Raw genomic sequence first — 13,664 nt, forward strand, 5'->3', positions numbered from 1 at the left:
ATTATTTTCTCTCTAGTCTCTTTCTGTGTTGCTTTCTTTTTTTTTTTTTTTTTTTTTCCTGCAGTGGGCAGAGTTGTAAAGTTCTGAATAAAACATTAATGTTACTGACAACTGAAGCCTATTTTCATCTCTTTAATCTGACTTCTTTTTTTTTTTTTCTGATGTTTTCAGAATCTGATTAGAAGCTCCTTTCAACAGAATAAAAGACAAAGGGTCAGATTTTAGCTGATGCAATGTTCCTGTTAATATTGCTACCTATTTATGACTTCTATTATCACTTTAGAACATTTATAGCACAGATCTGAGCCTTCTGTTTCAACAATTCCATTAAACATTGCAGGCTGTTAGCAGATATCGTCTTATCTAGACACCATTAATTACTGTCCATCTCCCTCAATTTTTTACTATTTTTTTTCCTTCTGACTTCTCCTCGTGGTGTGAAGCTGCAAAGCTAGAGAGATCAAAAACACTGTGCCAAATTCAAGGGAAAGATGACTGAAGAGGGGGAATAGCAAATGCAGAGATTCTGCCAGTGAGACAGGCCTTTCTTCTCTTTTTAACCACAGTCTGTCAGGCTGCCCTCGTGCCAAGAAAAGTGGGATCAAGATCACCCCGACAAAGGATGATAAAGAAGACCCAGAGCTGATGAAGTAAGTCTGGAAATAACTCCTGAGCAGAGCTTGTAACTCCCTCCTCTTCACCTCACACAGATTCACATGGGGGATCACTCAGCACCCACCCCACCTCCCTCCTCGCTCGTGCCGCTTTGAGCATCCTCTGCCAAAGCTCTTTGCTGTGTTTTGGTGTTGCACTTTTATATCTGATGGAAAAATTGGGTGGTGGGGAGGTAATAGTGTAGTTTTATTGCAGATGTGAAAGGTAGGTTGGTAGGGCACAAACAGTTCCTCTGCTAGATGTGCTTTGTATGATTTATGGAAAACCACAGCAGTGGTAAAATGAGGGTAAAACTGCACAGTCAAGTAAAACATTGAAGGTTTTTGGGAAGCAATGGACAGGCAAGGACTGATGGAGTAGAAACTACCATGCACTGAGTTGGGTCAGGATCTGGTAACACTGAATAAACTGTGCATTGTGAAGTCGTTGCCATGGCAGAGTATTCTCCAGGCACAATGCAGCTGCAAAACGCATCCCAAGGGGAGTGCAAAACTGCCCCAACATGCCTGCCTCCACAGCTTTTTCCTCCCAAGCAGCCCTAACCATAGGCTGCTTTTCGTGTCTGGGACTAGGGTTAGGGTTACGCCTACAGTTAGCATTTCAGAAAGCACAAAGCCCAGAGCTCCAGGCGAATGGTAGCTGCGAAAGGCATCCCAATGGGAGTGCAAAACTGCCCCAACATGCCTGCCTCCACAGCATGTTCCTCGCAAGCAGCCCTAACCCTAGGCTGCCTAGGGTTAGGGTTAGGGTTACACCTAGGGTTAGCATCTCAGAAAGCACAAAGCCCAGAGCTCCAGGCGCACTGCAGCTGAGAAAGGCATCGCAAGGTTAGTGCAAAACTGCCCCAACATGCCTGCCTCCACAGCTTTTTCCTCCCAAGCAGACCTAACCTTAGGCTGCTTTTCCTGTCTGGGGCTAGGTTTAGGTTTAAGCATAGGGTTAGCATCTCAGAAAGCACAAAGCCCAGAGCTCCAGGTGCACTGCAGCGGCGAAAGGCATCCCAAGAGGAGTGTAAAACTGCCCCAACATGCCTGCCTCCACAGCTTTTTCCTAGTTAATATCCCTAACATTAGGCTGTCGAGGGTTAGGGTTAGGGTTATGCCTAGGGTTAGCATCTCAGAAAGCACAAAGCCCAGAGCTCCAGGCACTCTGCAGCTGCGAAAGGCATCCCAAGGGGAGTGCAAAACTGCCCCAACATGCCTGCCTCCACAGCTTTTTCCTAGTTAATATCCCTAACATTAGGCTGTCGAGGGTTAGGGTTAGGGTTACACCTAGGGTTAGCATCTCAGAAAGCACAAAGCTCAGAGCTCCTGGCACACTGCAGCTGCGAAAGGCATCCCAAGGGGAGTGCAAAACTGCCCGAACATGCCTGCCTCCACAGCTTTTTCCTATGAAATATCCCTAACTCTAGGCTGCCTAGGGTTAGGGTTAGGGTTACGCCTAGGGTTAGCATCTCAGAAGGCACAAAGCCCAGAGCTCCAGGCGCACTGCAGCTGCGAAAGGCATCCCAAGGGGAGTGTAAAACTGCCCCAACATGCCTGCCTCCACAGCATGTTCCTCGCAAGCAGCCCTAACCCTAGGTTTCTTTTCCTGTCTGGGGCTAGGGTTAGGGTTACGCCTAGGGTTAGCATCTCAGAAAGCACAAAGCCCAGAGCTCCAGGCTCACTGCAGCTGCGAAAGGCATCCCAAGGGGAGTGCAAAAGTGCCCCAACATGCCTGCCTCCACAGCTTTTTCCTCGCAAGCAGCCCTAACCCTAGGCTCCTTTTCCTGTCTGGGGCTAGGGTTAGGGTTATGCCTAAAGTTAGCATCTCAGAAAGCACAAAGCCCAGAGCTCCAGGCGCACTGCAGCTGCGAAAGGCATCCCAAGGGGAGTGCAAAACTGCCCCAACATGCCTGCCTCCACAGCTTTTTCCTCCTAAGCAGCCCTAAACCTAGGCTACCTAGGGTTAAGTTTAGGGTTACGCCTAGGGTTAGCATCTCAGAAAGCACAAAGCCCAGAGTTTCAGGAGCACTGCAGCTGCGAACCTCATTCCAAGTGGAGTGCAAAACTGCCCCAACATGCCTGCCCCGACAGCTTTTTCCTCCCAAGAAGCCCTAACCCTAGGCTGCCTAGGGTTAGGGTTAGGGTTACGCCTAGGGTTAGCATCTCAGAAAGCACAAAGCCCAGAGCTCCAGGCGCACTGCAGCTGCGAATCTCATCCCAAGTGGAGCGCAAACTTCCCCAACATGCCTGCCTCCACAGCTATTTCCTCGCAAGCAGCCCTAACCCTACGCTGCTTTTCCTGTCTGGGGCTAGGGTTAGGGTTACGCCTAGGGTTAGCATCTCAGAAAGCACAAAGCCCAGATCTCCAGGCGCACTGCAGCTGCAAAAGGCATCCCAAGGGGAGTGCAAAACTGCCCCAACATGCCTGCCTCCACAGCTTTTTCCTCCCAAGAAGCCCAAACCTAGGCTGCCTAGGGTTAGCGTTAGAGTTTCGCCATGTGTTAGCATCTCAGAAAGCACAAAGCCCAGAGCTCCAGGTGCACTGCAGCTGAGAAAGGCATCGCAAGGTTAGTGCAAAGCTGCCCCAACATGCCTGCCTCCACAGCTATTTCCTCCCAAGCAGCCCTAACCCTAGGCTGCTTTTCTTGTCTGGGGCTAGGGTTAGGGTTACGCCTAGGGTTAGCATCTCAGAAAGCACAAAGCCCAGAGCACCAGGCACACTGCAGCTTCGAATGTCATCCCAAGTGGAGCGCAAACTGCTCAAACATGCCTTCCTCCACAGCTTTTTCCTCACAAGCAGCCCTAACCCTAGGCTGCTTTTCCTGTCTGGGGCTAGGGTTAGGGTTACGCCTAGGGTTAGCATCTCAGAAAGCACAAAGCCCAGAGCTCCAGGTGCACCGCAGCGGCGAAAGGCATCCTAAGGGGAGTGCAAAACTGCCCCAACATGCCTGCCTCCACAGCTTTTTCCTCCCAAGAAGCCCAAACCTAGGCTGCCTGGGGTTAGGGTTAGGGTTACGCCTAGGGTTAGCATCTCAGAAAGCACAAAGCCCAGAGCTCCAGGCGCACTGCACCTGCAAAAGGCATCCCAAGGGGAGTGCAAAACTGCCCCAACATGCTTGCCTCCACAGCTTTTTCCTCGCAACCACCCCTAACCCTAGGCTGACTAGGGTTAGGTTTAGGGTTACACGTAGGTTTAGCATCTCAGAAAGCACAAAGCCCAGAGCTCCAGGTGCACTGCAGCTGCGAAAGGCATCCCAAGAGGAGTGCAAAACTGTCCCAACATGCCTGCATCCACAGCTTTTTCCTCCCAAGCAGCCCTTACCCTAGGCTGCCTAGGGTTAGGGTTAGGGTTACGCCTAGTGTTAGCATCTCAGAAAGCACGATGCTCAGAGCCCCAGGCGCACTGCAGCTGTGAAAGTCATCTCAAGGGGAGTGCAAAACTGCCCCAACATGCCTGCCTCCACAGCTTTTTCCTCCCAAGCAGCCCTAACCCTCGGCTGCTTTTCCTATCTGGGGCTAGGGTTAGGGTTACGCCTAGGTTTAGCATCTCGGAAAGCACAAATCCTGGACTGAACTGAAAAAAACCTCTCTTTGTTGCCTCTGGCTGAAATTTTCAAAACGTCCCAGGGGATTTTTTTCTGTGGGGAATAGAGATTTAAATTTGCTTAATCCACCTCTATAGTTTTCATGAGCTGTGTATTCCATTTGTCCTGACTTTTAGCAAGTATGAACATCACAGGCTCAGAATGTGGGGTCTGGGATCTGTATCTCCTTACACAGCTACAGGATATGAAAGGCAGCACTGACTCTTGGATCCTATTGTTTTATTTGTTTGGTTGGTTGTGTTTTTTGTTACCTCAGAACATCTCCAGCCTTTCTGAAGCCTGTATACTCACCCAGCAAGTGCAGGTGGAAGGTGGTAAAAAGAAACATGGAAAAAATTATCAACCACTTCCAAGGCTTTCTGGTTGCCCATGAGTGCTGGCATATCTGTCCAACCCCCCATTTGGCTCAGCAGACTGGCTCCAAATTGAGCTTTTTTAAAAAAAATATTTCACTCCCAGGGCAGGTCTTGCCCTCCAGAGAAGTTGAGGTGGGTATCTCCATGTGCCCAGGTTTTGGTCTGGAGCAGAGGCTGAGCCAAAGCAGGACCCAGTGGGGGTGGAAGAACCCTGCAGGGGCTGTGGGAAGCTGGGATGTGCCTGCTGGGGGGGAAGGACCTTTCAGAAAAAGATGGTATTTGAGCCATCTGCTCTGTTCTTCCTCCTCAGTCTACAGGAAGGAAAGCCTCTCAGTTAAATGAGCCATGTGATAATTAGCAGGAGTTTGCAGAGTTTATTAAAAATTAAGCAACCTACTCGAGAATCTGCAGGAAAAAAGCCTCTTTTGGCTCAAATACACTGAATTGCTGGGGATGTTGCAAGGCTGTGCCATTAACCAGTGACACAGAGAAGGGAAGGGCAGGCAGCAAATTGGTGATGTGCAACTGTTGGCTGTACCTTTGCTCTCACCATGGCTGGAGCTCCCAATTGGGAGGTCACCCCTCTCCATGGTTCCTCCAGGAACATGTGCCTGTGGGGCTGGGGAAGCTGTGGTTTTGCTCATTTGTGCCTTCCCATTCAGGGCAGGACAGAGCAGTTTCCCCAGTGCGGTTTCTCTTCCCACTGTAAGGAGAAAGGAGTTTCTATGTGGCTGTTTTGTTATGGGACACATGGTGGGGGCTGGCAGGACACCCCCAGCAGAGTGAGGGTCCCCACCAGCATCCTCACCAGGGGCTGGGTTTCTCCTAATCCACCCTAAAGATGCAAACACTGGGAGGATAAAGTTGCAAGAAATAATTTAATTGTTTGGGTTGGAAGGCATCTTAAATCTCACCTCATTCCAACCCTCTGCCATGGGGTGGGACACCTTCCACTAGACCAGATTTCTCAAAGACCCATCCAGTCTGGCCTTGGACACTTCCAGGGGTGGGGGAATCCACAGATTCTCTAGGTTCCAGGCTCCAAATGGGGCTGGATTTTCTGACTCCTGGAAAGCTGGTGCCATCCCTCCCCAGACAGGTCCTGGTGGAACCCTGGACATGGGTGCAGGAAATGTGAGATGGGCTGTTAGGGTCGCTGCAGCACCAGGAGGAGGAGGCATTCCCTAACATCCCATGGCCCAGACAGCAACCCCCCCCTTCCAGTAGACCCAGGAGAAGCAGAAGCTCATCTGAGATGTGCAAAACAACGTGGTACAACAATCCCTGGCTGGTGCCTCCCCCCAGCCTGTGGCAGTGTTTGTCCCACCACCCACGGCAAGGTGTGCCTTGTGTAGGTTTATCTTAAGGAGCTTTGGCTCTAAATCCTTCCTCTGTCTGCACTGAACTCCACTTGGAACCCGACCAAGTTTTGCACATCATCACTGAGGAGAAAGTCATTTAGTCCCTGTTGTTTGTGCTGTTCATCCTTCAAGTAATTTGCTGCAGATGTGATTGAACAGATCACCTCAACCTTCAGCCCAGCCCATACAGAGGAAGCATCCACAGGTGTCTAATGGATCAAACACTGCTGGTGCTCCCATTAAATAATAATAATGTTAAAAAAAATTAAAGTAAGTCCAAGGCAGCTGTTTTGCAGAATAAGGCTCTGGTTTATTTTTTAACAATGAAAATGTAATAAAAGTTAAATTAACGGTGTAAAATATGTATTGGTTGGGCTGTAACGGCTGCATATGAAATGCTGGGGTTTGTCTCTTCCTCTCTTGCTCTTCCCCCCCCTCCCCCTTCTCCTTTTCCTCCTGAGGATTCAGTAATTTGCTCGTGATCATATAAAAGCAATGATGTTATGAATTTACTGAGGATCCTGCTGGCAGGGATATTATAAGTGAATTGTGCTGCATTTGCAGCTGATTAAAATCGAGATCAGCATTTTTCAAATTATCTTGGGAAAAGGCTGGGTGTAGGGCCCCCCCTTTTGCTGTCATCTCCCTTTTGTGTGGAATGTAAACAATCAGGGCAATAATTTCTGCAGTGAAATGCAGCTTGCGATTTTCAGGAGCAGCTCCGCGAATGCTTTTGCTGGAGAGCCTCAAAGTCCCTAATTGCTTCCAAACTAAGGACATGGGGGCTATTTTTGTCATTTCTTACCTCCTTCCACCTCCCCTATTTTTGAGTAACCTCCCTTGAGTAATAAACTTTTAACTGTATTTGTAATTGACAAGCATTTTTAAAACAAATGCAACCCACAGCAGAAACCCTGATAAATACACTGGGCTTGTAGGATGCCAGGATTTAGGAGAATGCCATTAGGTGAGGAGGGAGGAAAGAGGTGCCTTTTAGAGAGCCACTCGTGTGCTTGGCAGTAGCACAAGATGTGTTGGTGCTTCCACAAGGCTCCTCACAGCTACTGTGTGTTTCAGCTGGCCATAAAGAGGCAAAAGCCTAGTAAGGGCCGGGCTCATGTGCTGCCTTGATGATAATTCCCACTTTATCCCCTTGAGAGCGTGGGTTGATCTCCCCACAGAGGCAGGATGTGAGCCAGGAGGAGGAGGAGGAGGCAAGTGAGGCCATGCTGTGGCTGCAGGGTGATTTGTCCTGTTTGATGGGGTGCAGGCTCAGAAACCCCTCAGATGGCCTCCTGGCAGGAACAGAGATTCAGCTGTTTGTGCACAGCCTGAACAGCTCCTGGCTCAGGGACTGGCTCCTGGGGAGGGATGTGTGCCCAAGGGCACAGACAGGGCTCCAGTGCTGTGTTGACTGTGCTGGTACAGGGTGATAAGAGATGTGCCTGGGTTCATCAGCAGTGACACTTGGCAGAGCCAGCAGTACGTGTGTGATGTTTCAGTGTGAGTGTAAGCCTTGGGGTATATCAGGATCCCATGTCAGGCAGCCCAACCTGCCATTTTTGTCCCCAGTGAGGCACCAGACACCTGCTTTCTGACACCACTGGGACCTACTTTTGCCGTATGTGACGTGACCTCCACAGACTTCCCTCCTGCAGAATTCTCCTTGATTCTCTGTGGCTCTTTTGAAGGAGCACTCGTCGCTCTTAATATCCCATCTGCTACTTCCATCAACCAAGTATCTCTCCTGTAAACTCCAGACGAGACCCAAATACAAACGCTCTCTTCCCAGGCTTCTTCATTCCTGCTCATCAATAATTTCCTTCCTTTCTTTATTCCTTCCTTCTGTTCCTTGCCCTTGATGTAACTTTGGGTGATTCCCTGTGCCCAGGTGTCCCGTTCCGGGCTGTGTCGGGCTGGGACACATCAGCGGCAAGTACGCGTCTCACCGGAGCGCCTCTGGGTGCCCCCTGGCCGCCCGCAGGCAGAAGGAGGGATCGCTCAACGGCTCCTCCTTCTCCTGGAAGTCCTTGAAGAACGAAGGCCCAACCTGCCCCACTCCAGGCTGTGATGGTTCTGGCCACGCCAACGGGAGCTTCCTCACTCACAGAAGGTAAATCCTGGGGTTTGTGTCAGCGTGAGCGGGATGGTTTTGCTGTGGACAAACCTACCTGCCTCAAGATGCTGCTTGAGCAGTGTTCAGCTCCTCATGTGAGGCTCAAAAACTGGTGATTTTGATGCTGACTTGAGTCAAGTTGAAGTTTACTGAATGGAGAAAAGGTGTGGTTGCTTTAATATTCACAGAATCACAGAATGGTTTGTGTTGGAAGGCACCTCAAAGATCATCTCATTCCAACCCCCTGCCACAGGCAGGGACACCTTCCGCTGTCCCAGGTTGCTCCAAGCCCTGTCCAATCTGGCATTGGATACTTCCAGCAATCTTCCACAGCTTCTCTGGGCAGCTCTGGCCTCACCACCCTCACAGGGAAGAATTTCTTCCTAACCTTAAATCTAAATCTCCATTTGCATGCTGGAACAGAATTTGAGCACCACAAATAGGAGCTTGGTGCCCAAGAAAACAAAACTCATCTCACCCTTCTCACCTGGCACACCTCCTCTTTTAGGAAGCAATGTGTTTTTAATCTTTGCTTAAAGAAAATCGCTCTCACTTTATAAATGGGGCATTTTGTGGCATTATTCATAAAGCAATTTCCTCTGTACCATAAAAAGCTTTTAGGAGAACTGTCTCACAGCATGAATTCCACCAAATGGCACATATTCTTATGTTGGGAACATAAGCACCTATAAATACTGAGAGTTTATGAAACCCATTTTTACTTGTTTTTCAGTTTGTCAGGGTGTCCAAGAGCTACTTTTGCTGGGAAGAAAGGAAAACTCTCAGGGGATGAAATTCTCAACACAAAGTTCAAGACCAGCGATGGTAAGATTTTTCACTCCTTTGCTTTGCAGGTGTGTCAGAGTGTTGAGCCCATAGATCTTTTTTCTTTTTAGACTGGGTAGGTTTAAGCTGAAATCTGGGCACAGATTTCAAGGACATCATGTACTTTGAAGACCCATTCCTTGTGTTTTCTGGGTGTTTGTGCTGGCATGGTACCAGTCTCACTCATTGAGTCACACATTTTAAGAGAGCAACAATAAAGAAGCCAAAAGGAGTAATGCTGAAATTCAGATTTTTTTTTCCATATATTCACTGGCATTTTTATAAATCCCTTGCAGTCACTCAGAGATTTCCACCTATTCAGGGCTTTTAATACTGAGATATTTCTGGATCTGGAATTTTGTTAGCAATGGCACTTTGCATTTCCAGTGCTATTACTAAGCTTTCTGTGGTATTTGACAAGGTTCAAGCATTGAACTTGAAAGTTTGGAACCTATAAATACCTGCACTCCTCTAGAAATATTGCTTTATTTTATGGACCTCATAATTTCTCATCAAGATATGCATTAGTTTTTTAAATGGCATCATTCCAAACTCAGGATAAGAGAGAGTGACCTGACTGTCCTGGACAATCAACCTTGCCGGGTGTGGGCATGTGTTGGACTCCAACTGCTCTCCTGTCCTTTGCTTTTGCATTTACATATTGACCTGTTCAAGTATCATTTAACTGTGATAATAAATATATTAATTATAAAAAAATCTGAAAGGAAAAGGCAGGTGAGAGGTACGTCCTGTTTTGAGGATGTAAAAGCCAAGGTAAGGACAGTGCAGCAGGGTGGGCTCAGCAGAAAGCCCAACACTTTTGCTTTTCCCAAGAGCATTTGTTGACTGCCCATGAACTTCCCTCCTGCAGTTCTGGAGAACGATGAGGAGATCAAGCAGCTGAACAAGGAGATCAGTGAGCTGAACGAATCCAACTCAGAGATGGAAGCAGCCATGGTGAAACTCCAGTCCCAGGTTTGTGTCCTTGGCCATGCATTCAAGCCCAGGGGTGGTGGGTGTTGGTGGGTGCGCTGGTGAGGGTTGGTAACCCTGCCATGCTCCTTGCCCCACAGATCTCCACCATGGAGAAGAACCTGAAGAACATTGAGGAGGAAAACAAAATCATAGAGGAGCAAAATGAAGCCCTGTTCCTGGAGCTCTCAGGGTTGAGCCAGGCTCTCATCCAAAGTCTTGCCAACATCCGCCTTCCGCACATGGTAAGAAACTTTGACAGTGCTCAGCCCAAGCCGGCGTCACTGAGGGAGCTGTGCCAAGCCCAATTCATGATAAGGCTTTTTCACAATGAAAGAGTGGGAGAATTTATTTCCACACACCTATGTGTCCTTTATAAGATCAGTACTTTTCCCTTATCTCTGAAGCTTGCATTGTATCTCCCTTTTGTTGTCATTTTCTGCTGATCTCCCTTTTTATCTATTGTTCTGTCTCATTACATCTGGGAGCACTATCACAAAATAGGAAACTTTATCAAGGGCACCCAGTGCCTTTTAGGCTAAGACAGCACAAGCAGAGATCAGGAGGGATTGGATTTCAACGTCAGAAAGATCTTAGAGCTCCTATTACAATGCAGGTAGTTTCAATTCAGTTTTGAATAGCTGGCAGCTAAAGAATAGCATTCTTAAAGAGAGTGTATTTTGTTTAATTTAACAAGGTCTAACAGCCCACAGCATGTTACCAGAGAGTTACTGAGAAATGAAAAGACTGCATTAAAATAGTAAAACCACAAAAGGCTATTAATTACCTTCTCTCTATTCCCAGGAATGTAATTACTGTTGTCAAAACCAGGTGTGTGGAGGTGGGGCTCGTGTTGTTGAGGAAGCCGTCCTCTTACAACTCATAAAGACCATTGCAATGATCAGAGGAATGAGCTTTTGATTTATTTTTTCTTCTATCCTTTTTTTTTTCCCTTTTCATTTCTTTTCTTTCTTTTTTTTTTTTTTTTTGGGAATCCTTTTCATTGGGGTTTGTATTTAAATTCAGGCTGGTTGGAGAGAAGCCATCCTCCAGCAGAGCAGTTTTGGATAGTATTCACCCAGCTGCCTAACTGGCAGAAAACCACTCGCTGAGAGCTTTTTTGTAAAGTATTTGACACATACAGGTCAAATAAACTGTTCAGCAAATATTTTTTCAAGGTTTCAGGCAACTCTAATTAAATGATGCCCATGAGACTTTTATGCTCATTTTATTCCTGTTCTTTTTCTTCCTTCTCCCTCTCTTTTTTCCTCCATTAAGCCCAAGTTAGATGCTGGCAATGCCCCTCGAAAACAGAAGCTGTACTGCAGCAGAGAGCTGTGCTGGGCACCTGTGAGCCCAAGGTGACCTGACTTTGCCTTTGGTTCCCTCAGTGATGTTTCAGCAGTCCTGTTGTCCTCCAGCCCTTCATTTCCATGCCTTAATTCAGCCTCCAGCCTGTCAGGCTGCCTGCACACACTTTACCTGATGCTGTTAATAGCTCCACAAGGCCAGTGCATAAAATTAAGGACCTGGTTAAAATCTGGCAGGATTAGGGCGATGATGAGATTCTTGTAGATGCAGCACTGCACACAAAAAGGCTTTGACATGGAGACCTTTGGCTGTCTGTACAAACAGAGATACATGGTCAGAAGGGACTTTAAAACTCACACTGCCCTCTGCCATTGGTAAGGACACTTTCCCCCAGATCAGGTTTCTCCAAGCCTGGCCTTGAGCACTTTAAGGAATCCACAACTTCTCTGAGCACTAAAATATGCTAGTGATTTATTGCAAAGACTCTCATCCTTGTCCTGCTTTTCCTAATGCTTTTATTTGACTTTTTTTTTTTGGCTGAAGGATCCAATTAGTGAGCAGAACTTTGATGCCTATGTGAACACGCTGACAGACATGTACACCAACCAGGAGTGCTACCAGAACCCAGAGAACAAGGACCTGCTGGAGAGCATCAAGCAAGCTGTCAAGGGCATCCAGGTGTAGCACTGCGGGATGGAGAGCAGCAAGCAAACAGACTGTAAGATGGAACTTCCCCTCCAAGTATTCAGGTTTACAAGTCAGAAAACTTGTTTAATGAATGAAAAAAAAAAAAGAAAAAAAAAAAAAGGACCAAAATGTAACCAAGAGGCCATTTCTGAGACATGGAACTGATCAAACTCAATGTTCTCGTTTACTTAACTTTGGACCTTCTTGAGAAAAGTGGGATTTTTTTCCACCTTGACCACAAGGCAGATCAGGATGGAAGGTTAAATTCTCCAGTAGGCTGTGGGGCTTGGTAGCAGGTGAAGAGCAGGCATCTTCCATGAGTTGTTTGCTCTTGCAGAATAGATCCAAGGGTTAAAACGTTATAAGAACAGGGTCTTGTCTGATCCAAGACTAGTGTATGACTGGCTTAAACCCTCATGTTGTCTATGGTCGTATGTCCAGATCACCTACTCACACATGAGTTATGTTCTATGTTGCTACAAGTGCTGGAGCTGCAAGCTACCTGTAAATCTGAACCTGTGCTGGGCCTCTCAACCCCGAAGTGTTCAGATATCCACTGGGCATGGGAACTCTGAAGTATTATAAAGTAGCTTATTTTTATTTTCTGAAAGAAATCTGAAGAGCAGTTCTGGATCTCCAGTGGAAAGCGCAATGGAAAAACGGTTCTCAGGGAAGCTTTTGGAGTTTGCAACTACAGTATTCCTTTGTCTGTCTTAAATATGAGAGTAGCTATTATGAATAGGCCAATTCCAGATATTTCAAACAGAAGACTTTCTTTAATGTGTCATGGTCCGGTGTATATGATTTTTTGGAAATCTGTTTGATGACAGTTCTGGTTCTTTTCATTATTGTGATCATCCCTACAGTGGCGCAGTACTGCCAGTCCAGAGATCATACATCAATGCCAGAGAACGGTTGAGATTGTGATGAACAAAACAAAACAAATCAAATCCAAAAGAAGCAAAAACCAACAAAAAGAAAGATGTTAATTGATGGTCAGAAAAGTGCTTATGTACTGTGAACCAGGAGTTGATTCCTTACACGTACCCACAGGGCAATGACGATGGTTTGGTTTGGTGTTCCAGGATTTGCGTGAAATCACAGCGCGAGCGCCATTCTGCAAGAAAGAAATAGGGGGGGGAAAGGAAAAATAAAAGAGGATTCAGGTATTTGGAATTCTTCCAAAGAAGCAGTTGTAAGCAGCTGGGTACACGCAGCCCTCTGTGCACTTAGAGAACAACTCTATGAATGTGTTTGGGGCACTGCTCTGCAGCACTGCTCCATGGCCAGGGCCAGCTGTCACCCCACGGAGCTGCTCCCCACCTTTGCTCCCACCTGGAGCTCACTTCCTTCTCCAAACACTTCAATGGGGCAGAACCCCCTGAGGGGCCCCAGCGTGGGGGCATCCCATATCCCACATCCCATATCCTGCATCACTCCCAGCCATGGGGCAGGCAGAGCTGGGAGGATCTTGTTGACCCCAACAAAAAGCAAGAGTGTGGTGTCGTTTTGAGCCAAATCCTGCAGATATTTAGGGTATGATTCCCGATTTGGGAAGTCAGTGGAAAGTCCCAGTGGCTACCATGGCCACTGGATCTGGCCTGGAATCCCATGAGTGGCTTGGTTGGAGTTGTTCCCTGTGATAATTCCATAGGGCAGTTGGCCTGGGTGGGCTTGTTCCCATACTTAAGTGTTTGCAGGATCAGACTCCACGAGTTCACTTATTTTAGAACCCATTCCAAGTGCAAAAATACAAAAAAAAAAAAAAAAAA

General features: G+C 47.3%; 1 protein-coding gene across 1 annotated transcript in view; it reads left to right on the top strand.

The window, feature by feature from the left end:
• Positions 1–11,889, top strand: part of MYT1 (myelin transcription factor 1) — a 35,911-nt gene extending 24,022 nt beyond the window's left edge. Inside the window, exons 16-21 of the mRNA XM_050982117.1 lie at positions 567–650; positions 7,873–8,094; positions 8,831–8,922; positions 9,794–9,897; positions 9,996–10,139; positions 11,749–11,889. Coding sequence (XP_050838074.1) covers positions 567–650; positions 7,873–8,094; positions 8,831–8,922; positions 9,794–9,897; positions 9,996–10,139; positions 11,749–11,889 — 787 coding nt within the window. The remainder of the gene's footprint in view (positions 1–566; positions 651–7,872; positions 8,095–8,830; positions 8,923–9,793; positions 9,898–9,995; positions 10,140–11,748) is intronic.
• The last annotated feature ends 1,775 nt before the right edge of the window (positions 11,890–13,664 follow it).

The sequence above is a fragment of the Serinus canaria genome, chromosome 20, assembly GCF_022539315.1.
Source record: "Serinus canaria isolate serCan28SL12 chromosome 20, serCan2020, whole genome shotgun sequence".
Classification (NCBI taxonomy): domain Eukaryota; kingdom Metazoa; phylum Chordata; class Aves; order Passeriformes; family Fringillidae; genus Serinus; species Serinus canaria.